At 36.9% G+C, this 18,039-nt stretch overlaps 1 protein-coding gene across 1 annotated transcript; it reads right to left on the minus strand.

The window, feature by feature from the left end:
* Window positions 1–1,570: 1,570 nt before the first annotated feature.
* Window positions 1,571–14,836, minus strand: LOC149025802 (protein PAT1 homolog). The gene is made up of 5 exons (XM_089146005.1): window positions 14,307–14,836; window positions 13,279–13,427; window positions 10,290–10,346; window positions 5,435–5,504; window positions 1,571–4,357 (listed from the first exon to the last, which is right to left on the minus strand). The coding sequence occupies exons 1-5, from the start codon at window positions 14,377–14,379 to the stop codon at window positions 2,223–2,225; spliced, it is 2,484 nt and encodes an 827-aa protein (XP_089002131.1). The 5' UTR covers window positions 14,380–14,836; the 3' UTR covers window positions 1,571–2,222.
* Between the last annotated feature and the right edge of the window lie 3,203 nt (window positions 14,837–18,039).

Below are 18,039 nucleotides of genomic sequence, written 5' to 3' on the forward strand. Positions count from 1 at the left end.
ACTTCATTTTGAATAGACTTTATGACAATGTGGCTGCTCTGAGTGTCAACAGATACAATTGTCATTATATTTCATTTTCCAAAACTCACATTTACTATAAAAAGAGAGAGAACAATGATGCTTACATCATTTTGAATGGACTTTATAACAATGTGGCTGCTGTGAATGCCAAAAATATAATTGTCATTATATGTCATTTACCAAAACTCATAATATGTTTAGTAAATGTTTTAAAAGTTGCAATGAGAACTCCTTAATGAGAGGAGTCTTTCTTTATTGTCCTACAGACTTCATGTTGCAAAACATGATATTTTTAAGATTCAACGACTACGATTATAAGACAGACAAAATCACAATCGTTAGTTCTTGAAAATACCAAGTATCGTATCTGAGAACCACACGAGAGATACCATATAACCCGCAAACAAAAATTCCTGTTAGAGGTTTAGCTAAGTCACGTTTTACATAATGAAGCAGCCCAAACACACAAATTATTAAGCTCTGACTCAAACATTGATTGATGGCCAATTGCTTGAAGCCATTGAATTGAATTGAATTGATTTTAAATGTTGAAAATCCATTCAAAATAGTGGGGATACCAAACAGCATAGAATAAGGTTTAGCCTTAAAGGGAAAGTTCCTATCTCTTGGGGAAAGGGAGTCCTCATTAAATCAGTCTTCTAATTTTCTAATCTTTATTGTTTGGTGTTTTCTCCATTACTGGTCAAAGCCACCACGGTAGTTATGGAGGCATTGTCCTATATTTTTTCCCAAAAAGGGCAAAGTTTGTTTTGTCCACTCCATCAGCTGGGGGATGTCTATAACCCTAAAGCTGAAGGTGGACCAAGAATCGGTCGAATCAAAGACCATAACTTTGCTAGTCATCTCCTAAACTTCATTTGAAAAGTTGCTTCCAAATGTGATTCTATGTAGGTCAACTAGGTTTATCGTTGTGTGAAAGATGGTCGTTAGTTATGTATTTTAGTGCATTGTTTTCATTCCCAGACCCTACTTACCAGCTAACCAACCATATGTGCTCCAAGACCACACTGAGCACATACAGAATTGAAGTGAATTGCAGGTGAGCTTGGAGATCACCGGTGTGGTTATAAAAAGTTGATTAATTTTTATTCATCCAAAAAAAAATGATTAATTTTTCAACCCAATCAATTAGCAATCTGAGAAAACCAAAGGCCAGTTCCAACCATGGAAACTGAGAACTTCTACTGTACGTACCAGTTAAGTTATTTTTACAAGGAAACGGTTCATAGTTCAAATGATCTGACCATGGCAAGGTTGCCTAGTCTAACACCTTTATTTATGATCTCCTCTTCTTGGAAATATACCCAGAAATATTGCAGGTGTGAATGACATAACTTCCATAGAGGAATGCTGCTTGTTTCTGGGGAGAAACACAACCATGGACAGCATTACAACCGCAATTGATGCTTGAATTTAAGAGAAACAAGCAGATCAGCACATCTACCTCCTAGACAAATTGCAAATAAAAAACAAACAAACAAACAAACAAACAAATTATTATTATGCAATCATAAGAAGCAACTAAATCAAAGAAATAGCACAATCAAAACTAAATTCAGAGTGAAAAAAGAGCTTGGAGCTTTTACCCAAATAGCTGTATCAAATGTTTACACGCTTTCTTAAGCAAAATACAGAAAGCAAGCCCGGAACCAATCTGTTCCGTACAAACCAATACATGAACGCGAACTATTGTCACCAATATTTAAGCCCATACAAAGAACATACAAAAGCAAATCCAACCCCAGCCCCACAAAAGGATAAATCACAAGTATCTTCAAAATTAGAAAGAAAGGCCTTCTGTTATGGACCCTGTACATTAAATCCCCCTTTCACCCTCAAATTATTGTCTGGAGTTCCAACAGAGCACCAAAATTAAGCTCCCCAGAAGAGAAAAAACACTTCCAGTTATAGACTCCCTAAAAAAGGTTTCACCATATTACACATGAAACATAACTACAAGTTCTTATAGAAACAGACTCGGAAATAAATTTTTTAGAAAAAAGAACGAAAGAGAAGGTAAGAAAAATAGATCTGAAGCAATAGGATAGCCAGTAAAATAGTATTTGCTCTCCATGCTTCTACTCAGTGCACTACCACATAAAAATCGCGATGACGGCACCAGTAAGAAAAAGCATTGATGGATGACAGGCAAAGAAGCTAACTACCATCTAACATTTTTATTAACCCGGCACTGATTCAGAATTTATAAGACCACCATTGCCTCCACCATGGGCATTGAAACCAGTGACAGGCATGGAACGCTGTGCAAAATCTAGCAAAATCTTTCTCTGGGAATCATCAGTGTGCGGAAGACTTGCTCTTAACAGCTCCACTGGCATCTCTTTACTAATAGCTCTGGCTGCCTCTGCTCCAATTGCAGCTGCAGTTGGCGGTGCTTGCATAAGCAACGATTGCACAATACTCTCATACTTGCCCACACAGTACTTGGTGAGCAGACCAAAGAAGGCATCAAAAGATGCTTGCCAAAGAGCACGATTGGACATGCTGTAGTTAGTGGCAGCATGGGGATCAGTTAACAGCTCAGTCGCCCTATCCAGAACAGATTTTAAGACAACAGAAGCCCCATCCCCAGCAGCACTACCAAGCGGGCGGAGAGGAGGTTGCTCAGATGAACAAACTACTGCAGCCAGACAAGCACTTAATGCACTAAGATCCATCTCATGAATGCGTGCAGAAACAGTTCTTGCCAGATTTACTGTTGTCTCAGTAGCTCCAATATCAAAAGGAAGGCCACCAAACAAGAACCTCAGATGGCGGAAAATTGCCATGCAAACAATCCGTATTAGCTCACTCCCAGGAATGAGGAGCTGCAAGTACCTTGACAGGAGCTTCCGTCCCTTAGGAAGAGAGACTAACCTTAAGAACACAAGATCATCACCGGGGGCTGGTCCTACAGCATGGCCACCTTTACCTAGTGGGTCAACTAACTGGAGAGAGGCCGCAAGCCCGTCCAGGAGTCCCTGCCTCCTCCTCCTCAGCTGAAGTCCATCTTGTGGTTGATTGAATTCCAGAAGCCTGTCAATATCATCCACATCAAGTAGGAGACAAAGACCATCTTCGATCATTATACGAGCAGCAAGCATAGGTTCTTGCTCCAAAGGCTTCTCAGAAACTTTCTGCTCAATGTTGGCTTCACCAGAGTGAGCAGATGGAGGGTCAACCTCGAGCAGAGGACGAGGACGACGTACGGAAGAAAATGGAACCCTTCCAAGTGCATCAACTTGCAGATATGCATGTGGCTCAGCACTAGCACGTGCACGAGAAGGCAGATCCCGTAGGTGAGTTGGGCAGAAGTGGTGCTTCAGCCTTGCCCCAGCAGATTTTTTCGCACGACATGCCTGGTGGTAATAATCATCTATATATGGATCATTGCTATGTGTAGCAGCATGCTGCATCCTCAGAATACTCTCTATCTCTTCAGTTGTCATATACTTCGACCTAAACTGTGGCCACCCATTGTCGCACCTCTGGCTTCCAGTATCATAGAACAGTTGAGGAAAGCGCAAGTTTGGTCTCCCTCTCTGTGTCAACCTAATTCTCTGGTCTCTCAGATCAGTTGGCCCAATTAATGCCTCGTACTTGCTGTTTACATGTGGAGAATGATGGGCATTAAATAATTGTGTCTGCAGAGGTGACAGATGAGCCAGAGATGATTGAACTGGGTTATGCATTCTTTGTTGTTGCTGCTGTTGTGACATTAACTGTGGGTGCATCAAACCATTTGGATGAGGCAATTGTTGTGGCAAGAAATTGTTCATAATGCTGGAATTATCTCCAGAAAACAGACTGGCTTGATTTCCCCAGTGGTTCTGTGGCCTGCTATTAATAGGGAGGCCTGAAGGAGTGAACTGCGGCATATTTCCGCCATAATGGAGACCAGGAGGCAAGCCAGACAAATGAAGCTGAGGATTGGAGAAAGGTGAGACATTTGGAGCAGTAAAAGGCAACTGAGGTCCTCCATTTAAATGTGGAATGTTTATGTGTCGTGAATGTTGGTTTGGTGAAGCCTGCTGAGATCGAGCACCAGGAGGGTAGGAAGTGAAAGATGATTTGGGAACTAAAATTGGTTCACTTGAGAAACGTTGCTGCTGTTCTTGTTGTTGCTGTTCTTCTTGCAGAGGGTACGAAGATGTTCTGTACAAAGGTTTTGACTCGGCAACATGAGCAGTCAAAGGATGTGGCTGTGATGACCATCTTTTGCCTTCCTGTTCCTGAACACTGTCAGCGTCAAAAAGCTGTGGGTCTAACCAGTTGGAAAAATCTGGCTCTTGTGCCCATTCAGCAGCAGATGAACCTGAAAAGTGAATTTTCAAAAGTCAACCAAATTTGGATTTGAACCCAAAAATTAGGAGGGAAAAGAAGCATATACAAGAGAATCAATCTAGATCACTATAACCAACTAATATCCACAATACATATGTATTATCCCAGCAGACTAATTTGATATTTTGACTTATGGTTATTGCTAATATATGGTCACTACTAATAATGTTGTATTCTGTCCAATTATTTTCTGTGCCATCACTGCAATTCTGGATCACTGGTAGGTTAGTGTGTATTTCAACAAATCCATGGTAGGAAAGGAGAAAAGAAGAGGCAAAGAAGTTGACTACCAGTTCAAACAAGGAAAGAAAGAGAGAAGAAAAAAAGATGAAGAAGGGAGGGGAGATAAATTACTGGAATAAAAAGCTACTAGCACCTGAAGAGCCGTTGCTATGCTGTGAACAGTTAAAACAGAAGTAACTGAAGAAGTCCAGGAGAATCCCTGCCTGCTGGACTGGCCACTTCTGGGGGCACTGAAACTCGTCTCTCAGAATCTGAGGCCTTCAGGTTTGATGTCTAAATACCTTCCTTTTGTTTTCTTTCTTTTTCTTAACATGCTTTAAAGCAAAATACTATTTAACACACTGTACCACATCAACATACACAAGCCAATAAAGGAGTTTAAAAGAGAACTGGTCCACTAACTTCCCCCCTCTTTTTTTTCTTTTTTTTTCATGTTGGGGGGGGGGGGGGGGGTTTGACACAATGCAGGACAACAGTACACCAAGGGGGCTCCTTCCAATGCCTTAAGACATATCCCTCATTGGTCAATCAATCATGACAATCCAAGATGCCGGGAACTCACAAAGCACAACCAATTCTAAGGTTCCAAGATGTGAAATAGGTTGTTACTTGTTACATAGAAAACCAAAAAAAGGCGGTACACAAACAAATATCAACAGTTTATGTAAGGCTAGGAAAGAAGACAAGAAAAACCAAAGTATCTTCAAAAAGAAGACCTCAAGAATATCAAAAGGAATCAAATTTCATGCAATCTCAGTTTACTTGTATAAGCCAGCAAGAAGATACATGAAAGAATTTTACTCACTTTCTCTTGAAAAAGATCCCCTTCCACCAATAACTCCTGCATTTCTTGGTTCACCAACGACCTTATCCAGCTGCAACCAGAAAAGCAATTAAGAATGACAAACAACAATTATGGAAAACCATAGTTGGAATTAAACTAAAAGCAATAAACCAGAAAGGGGCAGCTGGAAAAAAGAAATATTTTTGAAGAAAAATGATTAACTGGTTTTATGAAGACAAAAAAAAATTAAGTTATCCAATCATTGTTAAAAGCATATATAGGGCACTCAAAGATCGTATACAGTTAAGAATGTCTAATTGGGACAGTAGGGAATCAGAAGAATTTATACTTGCCATGGTTGGGTTCTACAGGCTATAAACTTTTTAATATTTTGCATCATAGAATCCCCCGAGTATTTATTTGCAACTTCGTAGAAATAAGCAAAACAGGAGATCGTATTTATGACAGGGAAATAAACTAAGTCTTCTTCAAGATAGAAAATAACAAAATCCAGCATACGAATTGAATCCCTAATATTTAGTCCAATAGAATTGGCTCAGACAGCCCATAACCCCCATTGGAAACTCTTAATTAAACAGATTGGTCATTTTTCTTTATCTAAATTGATGGCACGATTTGCTGCCAAACTTCTTGTGCCTTTGATCTGCAACACAATTGTTAGTCATACGATTGTGTAGGAACTTACTCTAATAAATTGATCCAACCTGTGGAGAAAAGGGTGGAAGAGCCAAAAGGTGAGTTTATCTGGGATCAGTTAAAAGCAGAGATTGTTACAACTTACAAGGAGCCATAATCAGAACCAAAATGAACTGATTAACAATCCGAATCACAGAACCTCTCCAAGGAAAGTTTATGCTGAAGAACACAACAAGATCATCCATACAGAGACTGAATATTTAGAATTGGTCTTTAGCAAAAGATATTTAATGCCAAAATTGTGTATCACTAATTTTGTCCAAGAGAAGGATTGTATAGTCGAATCAAAGTGACTATTGTGGATGCTGATAGAGTGGTGACTATTCTCCCGTACTTTAAACTTTAAAGCTCAAGGACAAGATTTTTCCAACACCTAAGGAATTTACACAGTAATTTTTCGATTGGGACACTCGAGCCTTAAGGCTTGTTCTTTTTTTATTTTTTGTGGTGTGATGTGGTGGGGTGGGGGGGATCGTTGGGAGGTTTTCGATGTAACATGCCCCTTTTAATAGCATTCAGGTCCTTAATTCTGAATATTTAACTTATTTTATTAGTTAGACTAATTAGAATCCTACTTCTTAAGTCTTTTAGTTATGTTATATAACTCTACAAGAGCCTTATTTCAGTCTCTTTCTCCTCCATCATTTCTCTAACCTAATTAAAGGTACCTTGGCAGTTCAGCATTGGTGTTAGGCCTGTCTTTTTTCAACCTTGAGTCTTCTAATAAGTTTGCAAGGGGCATCAACCTTGTATGCATACTTGAGCAATGAAAGATTGGCTTTTGCCTTTGGTGATCTGGTGATTCAGTAGCTCCCCTCTGTGGTGATTCTAAAGTAGTGTCCAGGTTGTGCTCCTTGAACAAACAACCCCCCCCCCCTTCTTTCTCATCTTCTTAAATCAAATAAGCAAATCCTTACCTTTTAACTGTACCTAAAATTCCTCTTTCAATTGGTGATGTAGCCCCAATTGAATGAGCCTCACTTCTTCCAAGATCTTTAAGAGAACCACCTCATATGGGACCAAGAAAGGATTTCTGGAAATTTTGGTTATGGGATATGAGGGATCTTTGTGATATGCTCTAGGATGTGATGATTTCACTAGTGATGATGGATGTGGTTTGTTGCCTTTGAATACACTGATTGGGTTACTTGGAATGAAAAAGCAAGTAAGGATGATGGGGTGTTAGTTCTGGTGAGACTTAGAATGGCGGGATAGGCAAGTTCATGAGATATGGGATGAAAATAATGGCTATGGAACGAAACTTGGAGAATGGCGGATAGGCAAGTTCATGAGATATGGGATGAAAAATAATGACAATAGAACAAAACTTGGAGAGAATGTAGTTAATGATATGAAGATATGATCCCCCCCAATATGGTTGGGTTAGGATGGCTAAATAGGAAGATATAAGGATTCTTTGGGTTTAAGAGAGTACGAGAATTCAAGAAAATATCTACATCTTGAAATTGGAAAATCAGAATAGGGTCAAACAAGAATCTAAGGTCTGTCGCACTAGGGGATGATGTAACTAAAGTGTGGGGTAATCTAACTATTAGATTGGCATAGATCTGAGCTTGAACTTTGCGTGTGTTGAGAACTCCAAACATTCAAGAAAGTCTGGAAAAGAAAAAACGTGATTTTAGGAGAATGGGGGATTGATGGAGCTGTGAGTAATAACTGAATGGAGCCTTGAGGGAAGGATACTCGAATGGAGAATGAAGGTTGAACTCCGATCTTCAACCAGCCACAAAATGTATGGGCTTGACTTCACCTTGAGAATTCCAATTCCCAATTGATTAAACCAAGACTTAACAATCACAAGAGGAATCACTTGAAGAGAAGCTTTTCTAATTCTATATTCAGTATTCATCTCTTCCCATTGAGTGGAGGGGTCTATACATAATATACTGGAGTCCTAATTTGATTTGGACCCCAAGGTGGACTCTAATTCAAGTTTGGAAACTAACTGACTTAGACTAGGACACATAAAACTAAAATAAAATCATGAGAAAAAATCATCATGCCTTATACTTAAGGCAGAATTAATTAACTATTTAGTACTTAGCTTAGGCACTAAACTTTGGGCCCATTGAATAAGCTCATGACCATACAAACATATTAGACAAAAGGCCCAAAACCCACATCTATCAACCCCAAGTTGATTTCGGCCAATTCAGTGCTGGATCTGCATCAGTTGGTATTCAGGATTTCTCCGTCAGAAACCCGTGTTATTGATTCTGATTTCAGAACTAGCTATTGGGTTGGATTGTAGCTAATCCTGGTTTTAGAGTTGGATCTGGCTATTGATTTAACAGAATCCAACAAGTGCTCTGATTTTCAGCTTCTCTTTGCTTAAATACTCAAATGTGAATGTTGTTTCTTGTTATTCCATTTCTCCCAGTATCAAGGTTGTCAAGGCAACCAAAGCGATTGGGGCTCCACCTAGGCAATTAAGCGACAAAGCGGCGCCTAGGCAGCAATAGTGATTGGGTCAAAAATTTTCAATACAACTACTTTTAAACTATTTTTAATACAACTATTTTCTATAATAAGCTAAACAAACATTCAATCGTCACATTCATCCAAAAAATAGAGCATTCATAATTATGAAAAATTATCCAAAAAAAAGAACACAAACATAAAAGTTCATATCATCAAGTATCATAATAATGACTATGTACTAACAATGCCAACACAATAAATTAATAGATCTCATTATTCCGATTTTCGAGTCATTGTCTATTTAATGATTCATTGATTCTTGATTTTGAGTATTGCTCATGCTTCACATTCTATTGCCGATGGGCATGGGGGTTCTGCTCAAATTTCCTCTGCAATTTGGACTTCAATTCCAAAATGACTAAGCTATTAAATTTATATATGGCTTTGTAGAATAATTTTAATTTTTCTAAAAAAAATTACGAAAAAAAATATTATGTACAAAATGTCAAAAAATGACTGCTTTAGCGTCTGGGTGGCAATAAGGCACACAAAACGGAAAAGCGGCAAAAAAACAACGAATCAATTAAGCGGTTCAAAACAAGGCACTTTTTGCCGCCTAGGCAAACACTTTGACAACACTGCTTAGTATATGATTTTAGGTCTTTAATTTCCTTTGGTTCTGGAAAATTTCATGATTTTCTATATCCCTTGTACTCTTTTAGAATCCCATTAGATAATTTGTGCCTCCCCTTACCATAACCATTCAAATCCAAAATGACATTAGGCCATTAGGCAGAGTCGTGTTCAGTATTGAACCTACAGCAAATCACATATAAATGGCACATGCTGCTCTTAACTACTTTGGTAACTGGCTTTTCTTATTGTTTGTTGATCAAAAATGGACTCACACCTGGATCACCCAGATATTTAGTACACCATAACCATATCAACTGAAAGCTCACAGATTCATAACCACTACGTCCAACCAAAGTAACTGTTAAGAAACAACCTTTTCTTCTGTTTCAAACTAACACTATTTATACTGGTTTTTACATTATCAAGAGATCAGCAGGAAGAACACTTAAGAGGTGTTTTGTACATCAATCATATAAAGCTGCAAAAATTAAATGACAGCTGTCAGCTTATCATTAAATTTTCAGTTAATAATATGCTTGAACTATAGTTTTTAAAAAATCAAATAGTGCATTTATGCTTCTGAAGGTTAGATAATGGATGAAAATTGGCTGTTCAGAATACAGAAATGTGGTGAAAATCATAACAATTGATAGTATATCTCCAATCTGCATGCAGACATGGAAGAGGATAGTCGATACGCCATCAGATTTGGTCTAACAGAAACAGAAAAAAAATGCCACAATGCTTGTCACTTCACCATATAAAGTCACAATCGAATATAAAATTTTCAAGTTCCAAGAACCATGAAGCCCCATAACTGTCACGGTGATGGCAGATATAATAAATGCAACACAACAGTTGTCTCCTGGAAACTATAAGGATATAAAAATAGAGGCCAAATCACATTTAATGAGAAAGAGCGCCAACAGGCCAATGGAACAGCCAAAATTCTCCATGAAAGAAGTAAACCTTCACATTTTATTTGTTAAACATGCAAAAAGTACAGGCATGTGCCAAGTAATACAGTGATATTATTATGTGTGTGTCCCATCGTTAATCAGAGCAGGGTTGAAGAAACTACCTTTGAAAAAGTACTGGCAAGATCATCAACGTCTGACAAAGATACTAAACGTTCAGCCTGCAAACCAAAAATAAATGATAATGCTCAATGATCATACTTTCAAAAAGAAGCATCCAATGCAAATAGCAAAGAAAGAGTCCATACTTTTAATAAAACAAGATTACTACGATAAAGTAGTTCTTTGTACCAGAGTATCCACTATCAAGCATGCACTGAGGATTGAAATTTAAGACTTTCAAAATGAAAATAGCAACCATCAAAGAAAGCTCAGTGAATCACACAGCAGGCATTAAACCATGAAAGAATTCAATACATTAACATTGAAGTGTATTTCAATACATTAAACATTAAACCACAGAACACTTAAATACATTAAACACTTCAATACAATGTTGCCCTTGAAAGGTCAAAACTTTAATACATTAAGGATTTTATCAATGAATAAAACATGATAATTCATCCATACTTAATCATTTCCAATAGCTTTTCTTGCTAGCTTAGTCCACAGCATTGCTAGGAATTCGGATAACTGCAGAACCAAAAACAATCAAAATTGCCCATGTATCAATCATTTTCTTGTCCTCCAACCATGAGAATCTTTGAAATAAAACAAAAAGAAGTGACAACTACACGTCTCCTGATATCAATAAGTGTGATATTTCCCAGTTGCAAGCAAATATAAATGGCATAAGAATTTGAACTTCCTAGGCACACAAACCCATTCAATCACAAAACATTGCCACACACGTGTAGCACTCATTCTTTCACCCACCCTCTCAGATTTCACAGACAAACCAATAAAAACAATGCACAAAGAGAAGTTACGTGGAGGAAGAATACAAGTTTGAAGTTTGAACCACTGCATGCAATGGGTGCAATAAAACTTTCAAAACACTGTTCTCATATAGAAAATAAACTGGTTCATAGGGAATAGAAAAACGACTTGCAGAAAGGCAAACCAAACAACTCCACAGAGAATCAGATAGCCCATAAAAAACCGCCCAGAAAATCAATACAGCTAAAAGAATAAACAGCAGAATCAACACAGCCAAAACAATTAAACCACCGCATTTGATCTGGAAAGAGATGCAACCAGTTAGAAGCAAGCTTTTCCATTCTATAGCTGCCCAATGACTACAGGATCATCAGTTTACTGCCTAAATTGACCATTTTGAAACTTAGAGGTTTTTTTTTCCATGGCAGCTCCTCGAACCTATACCCAATTAAAGCACCTAGAGGTAGAGGGAGAATCTACTATCTTTCCGGTCAATAGTTGAAGCAATCATCCATACTGTCATAAAATAAGAGCACCAGTGTTGGCAGTTTTATTTCAAGGATCTTGACACTGGTTTTCATAGTTGAGGGACGAACTTTCAGTGAAGACGACATAAAAGTGATTTGCAGAGCAAATGCTGAACATAAGAACTGCCAAGAAAACAGGGGGAAATGCCAGAAGTAATGGGTGCAACGGTATACAATTTCCTCTTAAACCATCTAAATGTTCACAAAATTACACGATACAAGATTTCAACGTCCAGCAGTAAGAAATAACAGATTTCTAGAAAGCGATTTCACATAGCTGACTCTGTATGTAATCATCATCAAAAAGATAGCAAAGAAACATAGATATTCTGGCACCATCCTAACATGGAATAGAATCACCACAAGCTCTCCTTCATAACATCATCTTAGAATGTCTTGCTCCAATTTCATTCCTTCCATAGTTGCGGACTTGTACCCACAATCATTGCAACTTCAACTCATTCCACCAGGAGGGGTTCAAACCTGTGACTTTGGCATAATGGACCCGGGTGCTAACCACTTACCGGTTTCCTGCCAATAACACTCTACCAGTGACAGCTAATAAAAATGAAATGCAAACCTTGAATTGACTTGTGATAATCCAAGTAACAAGGAAAAGAAACGAATCTCCCCTAAGTATTGCTTGCCAGTCAAGCTACATAAAAATAGCAAGTAATATCCTAATCTAATAAATAGGAGCCAAGGAAATAAAATAAAATCTAACACAATCTATGGTGGACCCCACATAATGCGGTTACCACTGAAGCGGTAAATCATGCATATCTTAACAAAAGCAACTGTTAAAGACTGAAAGAGTGCCTTTTTACTATTACATAAGAGCAACTCAGGTCCCTTCACCTTCCTTTTCTATTGAATAGAGTCAGTAAACTATTCAGTTCACCTCCCTTTCTTACCCAAGCCTTTGCATCTAAGGCAACCTTTCTTTCTTGGTCGGAATAATAAAGTAGAGCTGCGCATTGATAGTACATTGCCTTTCACTGCCAACCTAGCAGTGCCCATCAAAGCAGTAACCCTTCAAGAATTTTCTATAAAAATCAGGTTCAATACAAAATATCCTAAGCATGATCACTACAGCCAATTACTAAACCAACAGCATAACCAATATTGAAAGATTATATTATTAATATAATTCTCACATGTTTATGAGTTTTAAATAAATAAATAAATTACATGCAGGAAACAAGAAATTTCCTGCAACACAAATAAATTGTACATCCGCATTGATTAAAAAAGTAGAAAGGCAAACAATACGACAAAGCTCAAAATAGACAATACAGCACAGTAAAACTGGACGCAATTTACTTGATTTCATATCTCCCCCAGAACAGTAAGAAAAATTGTCTAGAAACTCTAAACAATATAAAAACTATGATATTAAAATATCAGAAGATATACTACCACTACAATATTAAATGAACTGTTTATGTTTAGTCTAAACTCTGAGATAATACTGCAGTGGCTCACACTGCCATGCATAATACAAATACGACAACGTAGACAATGCAAACGGTTCTCTGTTGAAGCCGGAATCGGATAAAATATCAAAAGATATATCAATGTTAAGTAAGAAACCTCATTGTACAACCTTCATTGGAAGGAAATCATCAAAACCATACTGAAGTGACCAATGCATGAAACAAATAAGACTAAAGCAAACATAAACCACCTCATCTCTGTCTGACAAACGATATTCCTCTTCTTCAATCCCAGCAAAAGAGATGTTACCATCTTCATCTTCTAATCCTCCCAACTCAACTTCCTCCACAACATCTTTACCAAAGAATGCATACTGTGATGCGTCAAAGAGTGCATTCTCTGCATTAACAGTGAAAATAACGTTAAATATGAAGTCTACAAAGGTCTATATGTGTCACAAAATTTGCACTTTTTACCTCTGAGAGGGCGAGGGGGAAGGTAGAAGGAAAAGCCCAGTAAACAGGGTACACATTAGAAAAGAATCATAAGTCATTACAATTTTATGTGTTCACGAAAATGTGAAAACACACGAAGGAAAAAAGAAAAGAACAAATGACCAACCCCAAGCAAAAATCAGATAATAATAATTTATTCATACAAGCAATTCCGTCACACTGCTAAAACTAATCCAATTGACCAAGCAGACCGTAACGCTTGTTAAAACATTGATGCCACCATAAGAAAACATATGCATCAGAATCAAGATCTATAAATCCAATAGCCCCATTGAATAGCATCGGAAACTAGAATGCATCTCATGACTAATCAGTTATTGCTTGTCAGCACTGCCAAACAAACAAAAAACGATGAACGAGACTGTAAAAAACAAACTGTCCAACCATCACGAGCAGGAGAAAACAAAAACATCAAATTAGGAATGAAACCGTCGAAAGCCAAATGCGTAAAACCAAAAGAAGTCCCAATTACCAAACTCACACCGAAGTTCCACCAACTATGAGAAAGCCCAGAAATTGTTCAACAATTGTTACCAAAAAAAAAAAAAAAAATTGTTCAAGAACTATAAACACCGGCTAACCTGATCAATAAGCAGCGTATTACAACTTTTTATATTGAACCAAAACAAAATTATATATAAATATATACAAATAACAGCAAAAGAAGCAATCAAATATGAGCCAAAACACAGATCTAGGATCAAATTATAACCAACTTCGAGCTTAAAGCAATCACAGATCCAGCAAGAAACACGGAACTGACCTGAGGAAGTCTCTGGTAATCCCTTCAATGGACTCTCTTGAACATCACCACGTCCACCATCAAATTCATCCATCACTGTATACTCTAAACTAAAATACCTAGAATATTAACAAATATGAAGGAAATTTTCGTACAAATCGAGACGCCCGAGAATGAAAACATCGAAAGAAAAACTAAAGCCAGACACAGACGGAGTAACCCTTGAAATTTAAAAAAAAATTTCTTGGGTTATCTCCGCAGGAGTAAAAACGGTGATCTGTGACGTAAATGCAGAGGGAAAATCATTGGAAGGAATCCCCCCATGTTAAATAAAGAGAGGGTTTTCTTTGCCCCGAAATTAAAGCAGAGAAGAGGAACCCTAGGCGATAGATAAAGATTGCCAGATTCTTACACGCTCACAGCAGAGAGAAGAGGGATTTGATGTGGCTGAGTTTTAATTTTTAAAATAATTTTTATAGTTATCTACCAAGCTTTTTTTATTATTTTTACTCATCAAAATCTTTCCTTCGTTTACCGGATTATGGTTCCTCTGTAGCTTAACAGCCATCAACCTCTTGAAACTATTACCCAAAAAAGCACCTTGTTGAAACTAACATAAACAATAACTTTTAATTTAATTTAAAAATAAAAAGGAGGAAAGTGGTTTTGCTTTAAAACCAAATAAAAGCTGGAGATATGATTTAAACAGAATAAAACAAAAATGATTTCATACGTATTTATACAAACAAAATAGAGTGAGACAGATAATGTTCTGTTTCTTTAGACAATATAACCAAAAAAAAAAAATCTATATATGAAGTTTGGAAAATAGTCAACTATTGTTGTGGTGTATAACGAGTTATAAGCTTTCCTAAAATGCACTCAACCATAGATATTGCTTCAATGCTGCACAATTAATATACAATATGAAGCACTAAGCTGCAAATGGTGTTGATGAATTATGGTGCGACCACTCATTTTGATTTTCTTTTTCCTTTTTTTTTCACTTTTTAAACTACACCACTGAAAGAATTAAAAAAAATGTTAAGTATTGAAGCTAAATTGCATTATTAATTTTCACACGTGATCATTGTATATGTAGGCCAATTATTACAAATTTGTATCAATTACTATAAATGAAATTTATTTTATTTTATTTTTGGTAAGATATAAATGGAAGATAAATAGCCTTGAAGGTCATGCTATGGTCAATATGTATTTACTAAGAATAACAACACTTTAGTATTAGGAACACTAAAATAAAATAAAATTTATACTTTTTCATGACAAGAGTTTTGGCGATATGAAGAAGATTCTAGATTGGCAATTGAGAACTTGTCATACGGAAAATGCAGTGACTTTGACTAGTAGATATCAAAATGTATTATAAATTTGTTATTGACTTTGAAAATTCATGCGTCTCCCTGAATATTAGTCACAAGCACTGTCTTATCATCGTGACCAACTCTATATAAGGAAAAAAGAAAGTTAGACGTGAAAGTGGGACATATATAGGGTGCACACATCCATAAAAGATTAATATTATTTGTCAATCATGCAGCAAAATTCGGTGTTTTCTCCATGCAATATTCCATGATTGTTCTTACATTAACCATGTTCATATGTTTCTCATATACTGTAACTATTTATGTTGTTCAAAAATGTTGCGATATCTCAAGAGAACTGTGTGTATCTACATTCCCCCCCCCCTCCCCCCCCCCATCACCCCCCCACTCCTTTCTATATTGGGTCATTCTCTTTGACTCCCTTATGTGTAAACTTCCTAGAGGATTTATGTTGAATCAGTAAAGTATATTTCTTATAAAAATAAAATAAAAATCCATCGTATCACCCTAACTTTGTGGGAGTGCTATTGTAATTTGTGGTCAATAGCAGTCGAACACAGAGTCATGCAGACTCGAATTTTATAGGAGAAAAAATAAAGAAAGTTACAAACATGTATTAGCGGTGCAACGGAAAAGTTTTTCTTTTTGATTCAGTACAAAGGTGATGAAAACTGGAAAGCTGCTAAATAGACCTGTAAATGGATAACCGAAATCCGTCTCCGAATTCGCATTCGCATTCGTTTAAGAGAGTTCGAATCCGAATATTTTCTTACCGGAAAATATCCGTATCCGTCCGATAACTAAACGGATTCGGATTCGGATATATGCTAAACGGACCGGATAATATCCGGATATGATATTATCCGTTTATCATAAAAAAATATATTTTTATGAGTTTAATTAATAAAGATGTTTTGGAATTTGGGGAAAGTTGCTATCTATTTTTGCACGTATTTTAAATCTCTTCTATACAATCACTTGTCACATCATTAAATGACTTTAATTAAAAAAATTAATATTTTTCGATAAGCTCAACAGACTTCACGAGCATCAATGGCTGGGTTTTAAAAAATTATAAAATACTATTTTTCATGGTAAGCATTAGCAGAATCACTTGTCACATCAGTATATAATTTAATTAAAAAATCAATATTATAATCTCGAGTGACTTCACGAGCATCAATGGCTGTTATTTTCCAAAATTTTAAAAAATAAAATTTTAATATAATCACTGTAGACACACTTTGTTTAAGGAGACTGTGGGCTGCGAGACTTGCAGAGTTGCAGTATCTCCTTTCGTCTCCTTTTATCTCTTCTTGGGTTGGGAAGATTTGAAACAGCCTTGCTAAAAAATTCGAAACGGTGAAAGCTCTTCTTTCAACCCTTTCCGTCGACCAGCGGCAGCGGTAACAAATGCAACAACCACCTTACGGGCGTTTGTAAGTAAGAGCATGGCTTTGCATCTTCGGGTACATGTTGGCGATTCCTCATCAAACTCTTACTATTCTCGCGTTTCATGGGCTCTTGTGCTTCATACTGCGCCCGTAAGAATGTTGCTTTGTCTGTCTTTGAATTCATCTTAAAGCGCCGACGGTGGTCTGGCTGTTCTTGTTGGGTGCTCTCAAAGCCGGCGATCTTCGTCTATTAAATCCTCTTTGAATACATTGAAAATGGCGACGGTGCTCTGGCTATGCTTGATGGGTCAACCCTCAAAGCGGACGATCATTCACCACTTCACCAAAACTCAAGTTCTTCAGATCGTAGTCACCGGAACTTGAAAAATGGCAAGCAGTAATCGGATAGTTTTGTGGATCCGATAATAATCGGATATCCGACGGAGTCACGGATTCGAATTCGGATACCCTTAAAAAATATCCGTCGGATATCGGATCGAATTCGAATATTGGATTTCCTTATCGGATTCGAATTCGGATACACCACTATCCGAGCCGAATCCGATCCGTTTACAGGTCTACTGCTAAATGATATGTTTACCATTTTACCACGCTGATGTGGACAAAAATTCTAACCCTTTGAAGGCTAAGAATCGAAAATTCAATTCGAACCCCTCAAAACAAGGAAATTTATTCAATTAATTTCGTTGTAGATATATGACATGTGTCTCAACATTTTATCAAAAGTTGAAATTTATTTATAACTTATATAAAAAAGTTGTGATTAAATTAAAAAAACGATGTAATTTGTAAATATATCTCAATCTTTTGATGTGATGTTGGGACACATGTAACACATCAAAATTAATTGTTAAAAAATATATTGGTGCCAAAACAAGGATTCACATCATTTGTAATTCCTTTATCTACAAGAGTTGTGCCATATGGCATTAAGTAATACAAGGTTACCTAATTTAAATTAAATTTGAATTTTATTTAAACTCACCCATAAAT

Source organism: Hakea prostrata, chromosome 2, assembly GCF_041222555.1.
Source record: "Hakea prostrata isolate BN-2017 chromosome 2, UWA_Hpros_2, whole genome shotgun sequence".
Lineage (NCBI taxonomy): Eukaryota > Viridiplantae > Streptophyta > Magnoliopsida > Proteales > Proteaceae > Hakea > Hakea prostrata.

Excerpts from the sequence above, each read along its gene's own strand:
- LOC149025802 (XM_089146005.1), bottom strand. The coding sequence starts at position 14,379 with ATGGATGAATTTGATGGTGGACGTGGTGATGTTCAAGAGAGTCCATTG. Across the intron at positions 5,505-10,289 it reads TTGCCAGTACTTTTTCAAAG|CTGGATAAGGTCGTTGGTGA; the intron begins GTAGTTTCTTCA and ends TTCTGGTTGCAG. Across the intron at positions 4,358-5,434 it reads GGGATCTTTTTCAAGAGAAA|GTTCATCTGCTGCTGAATGG; the intron begins GTGAGTAAAATT and ends TTCACTTTTCAG.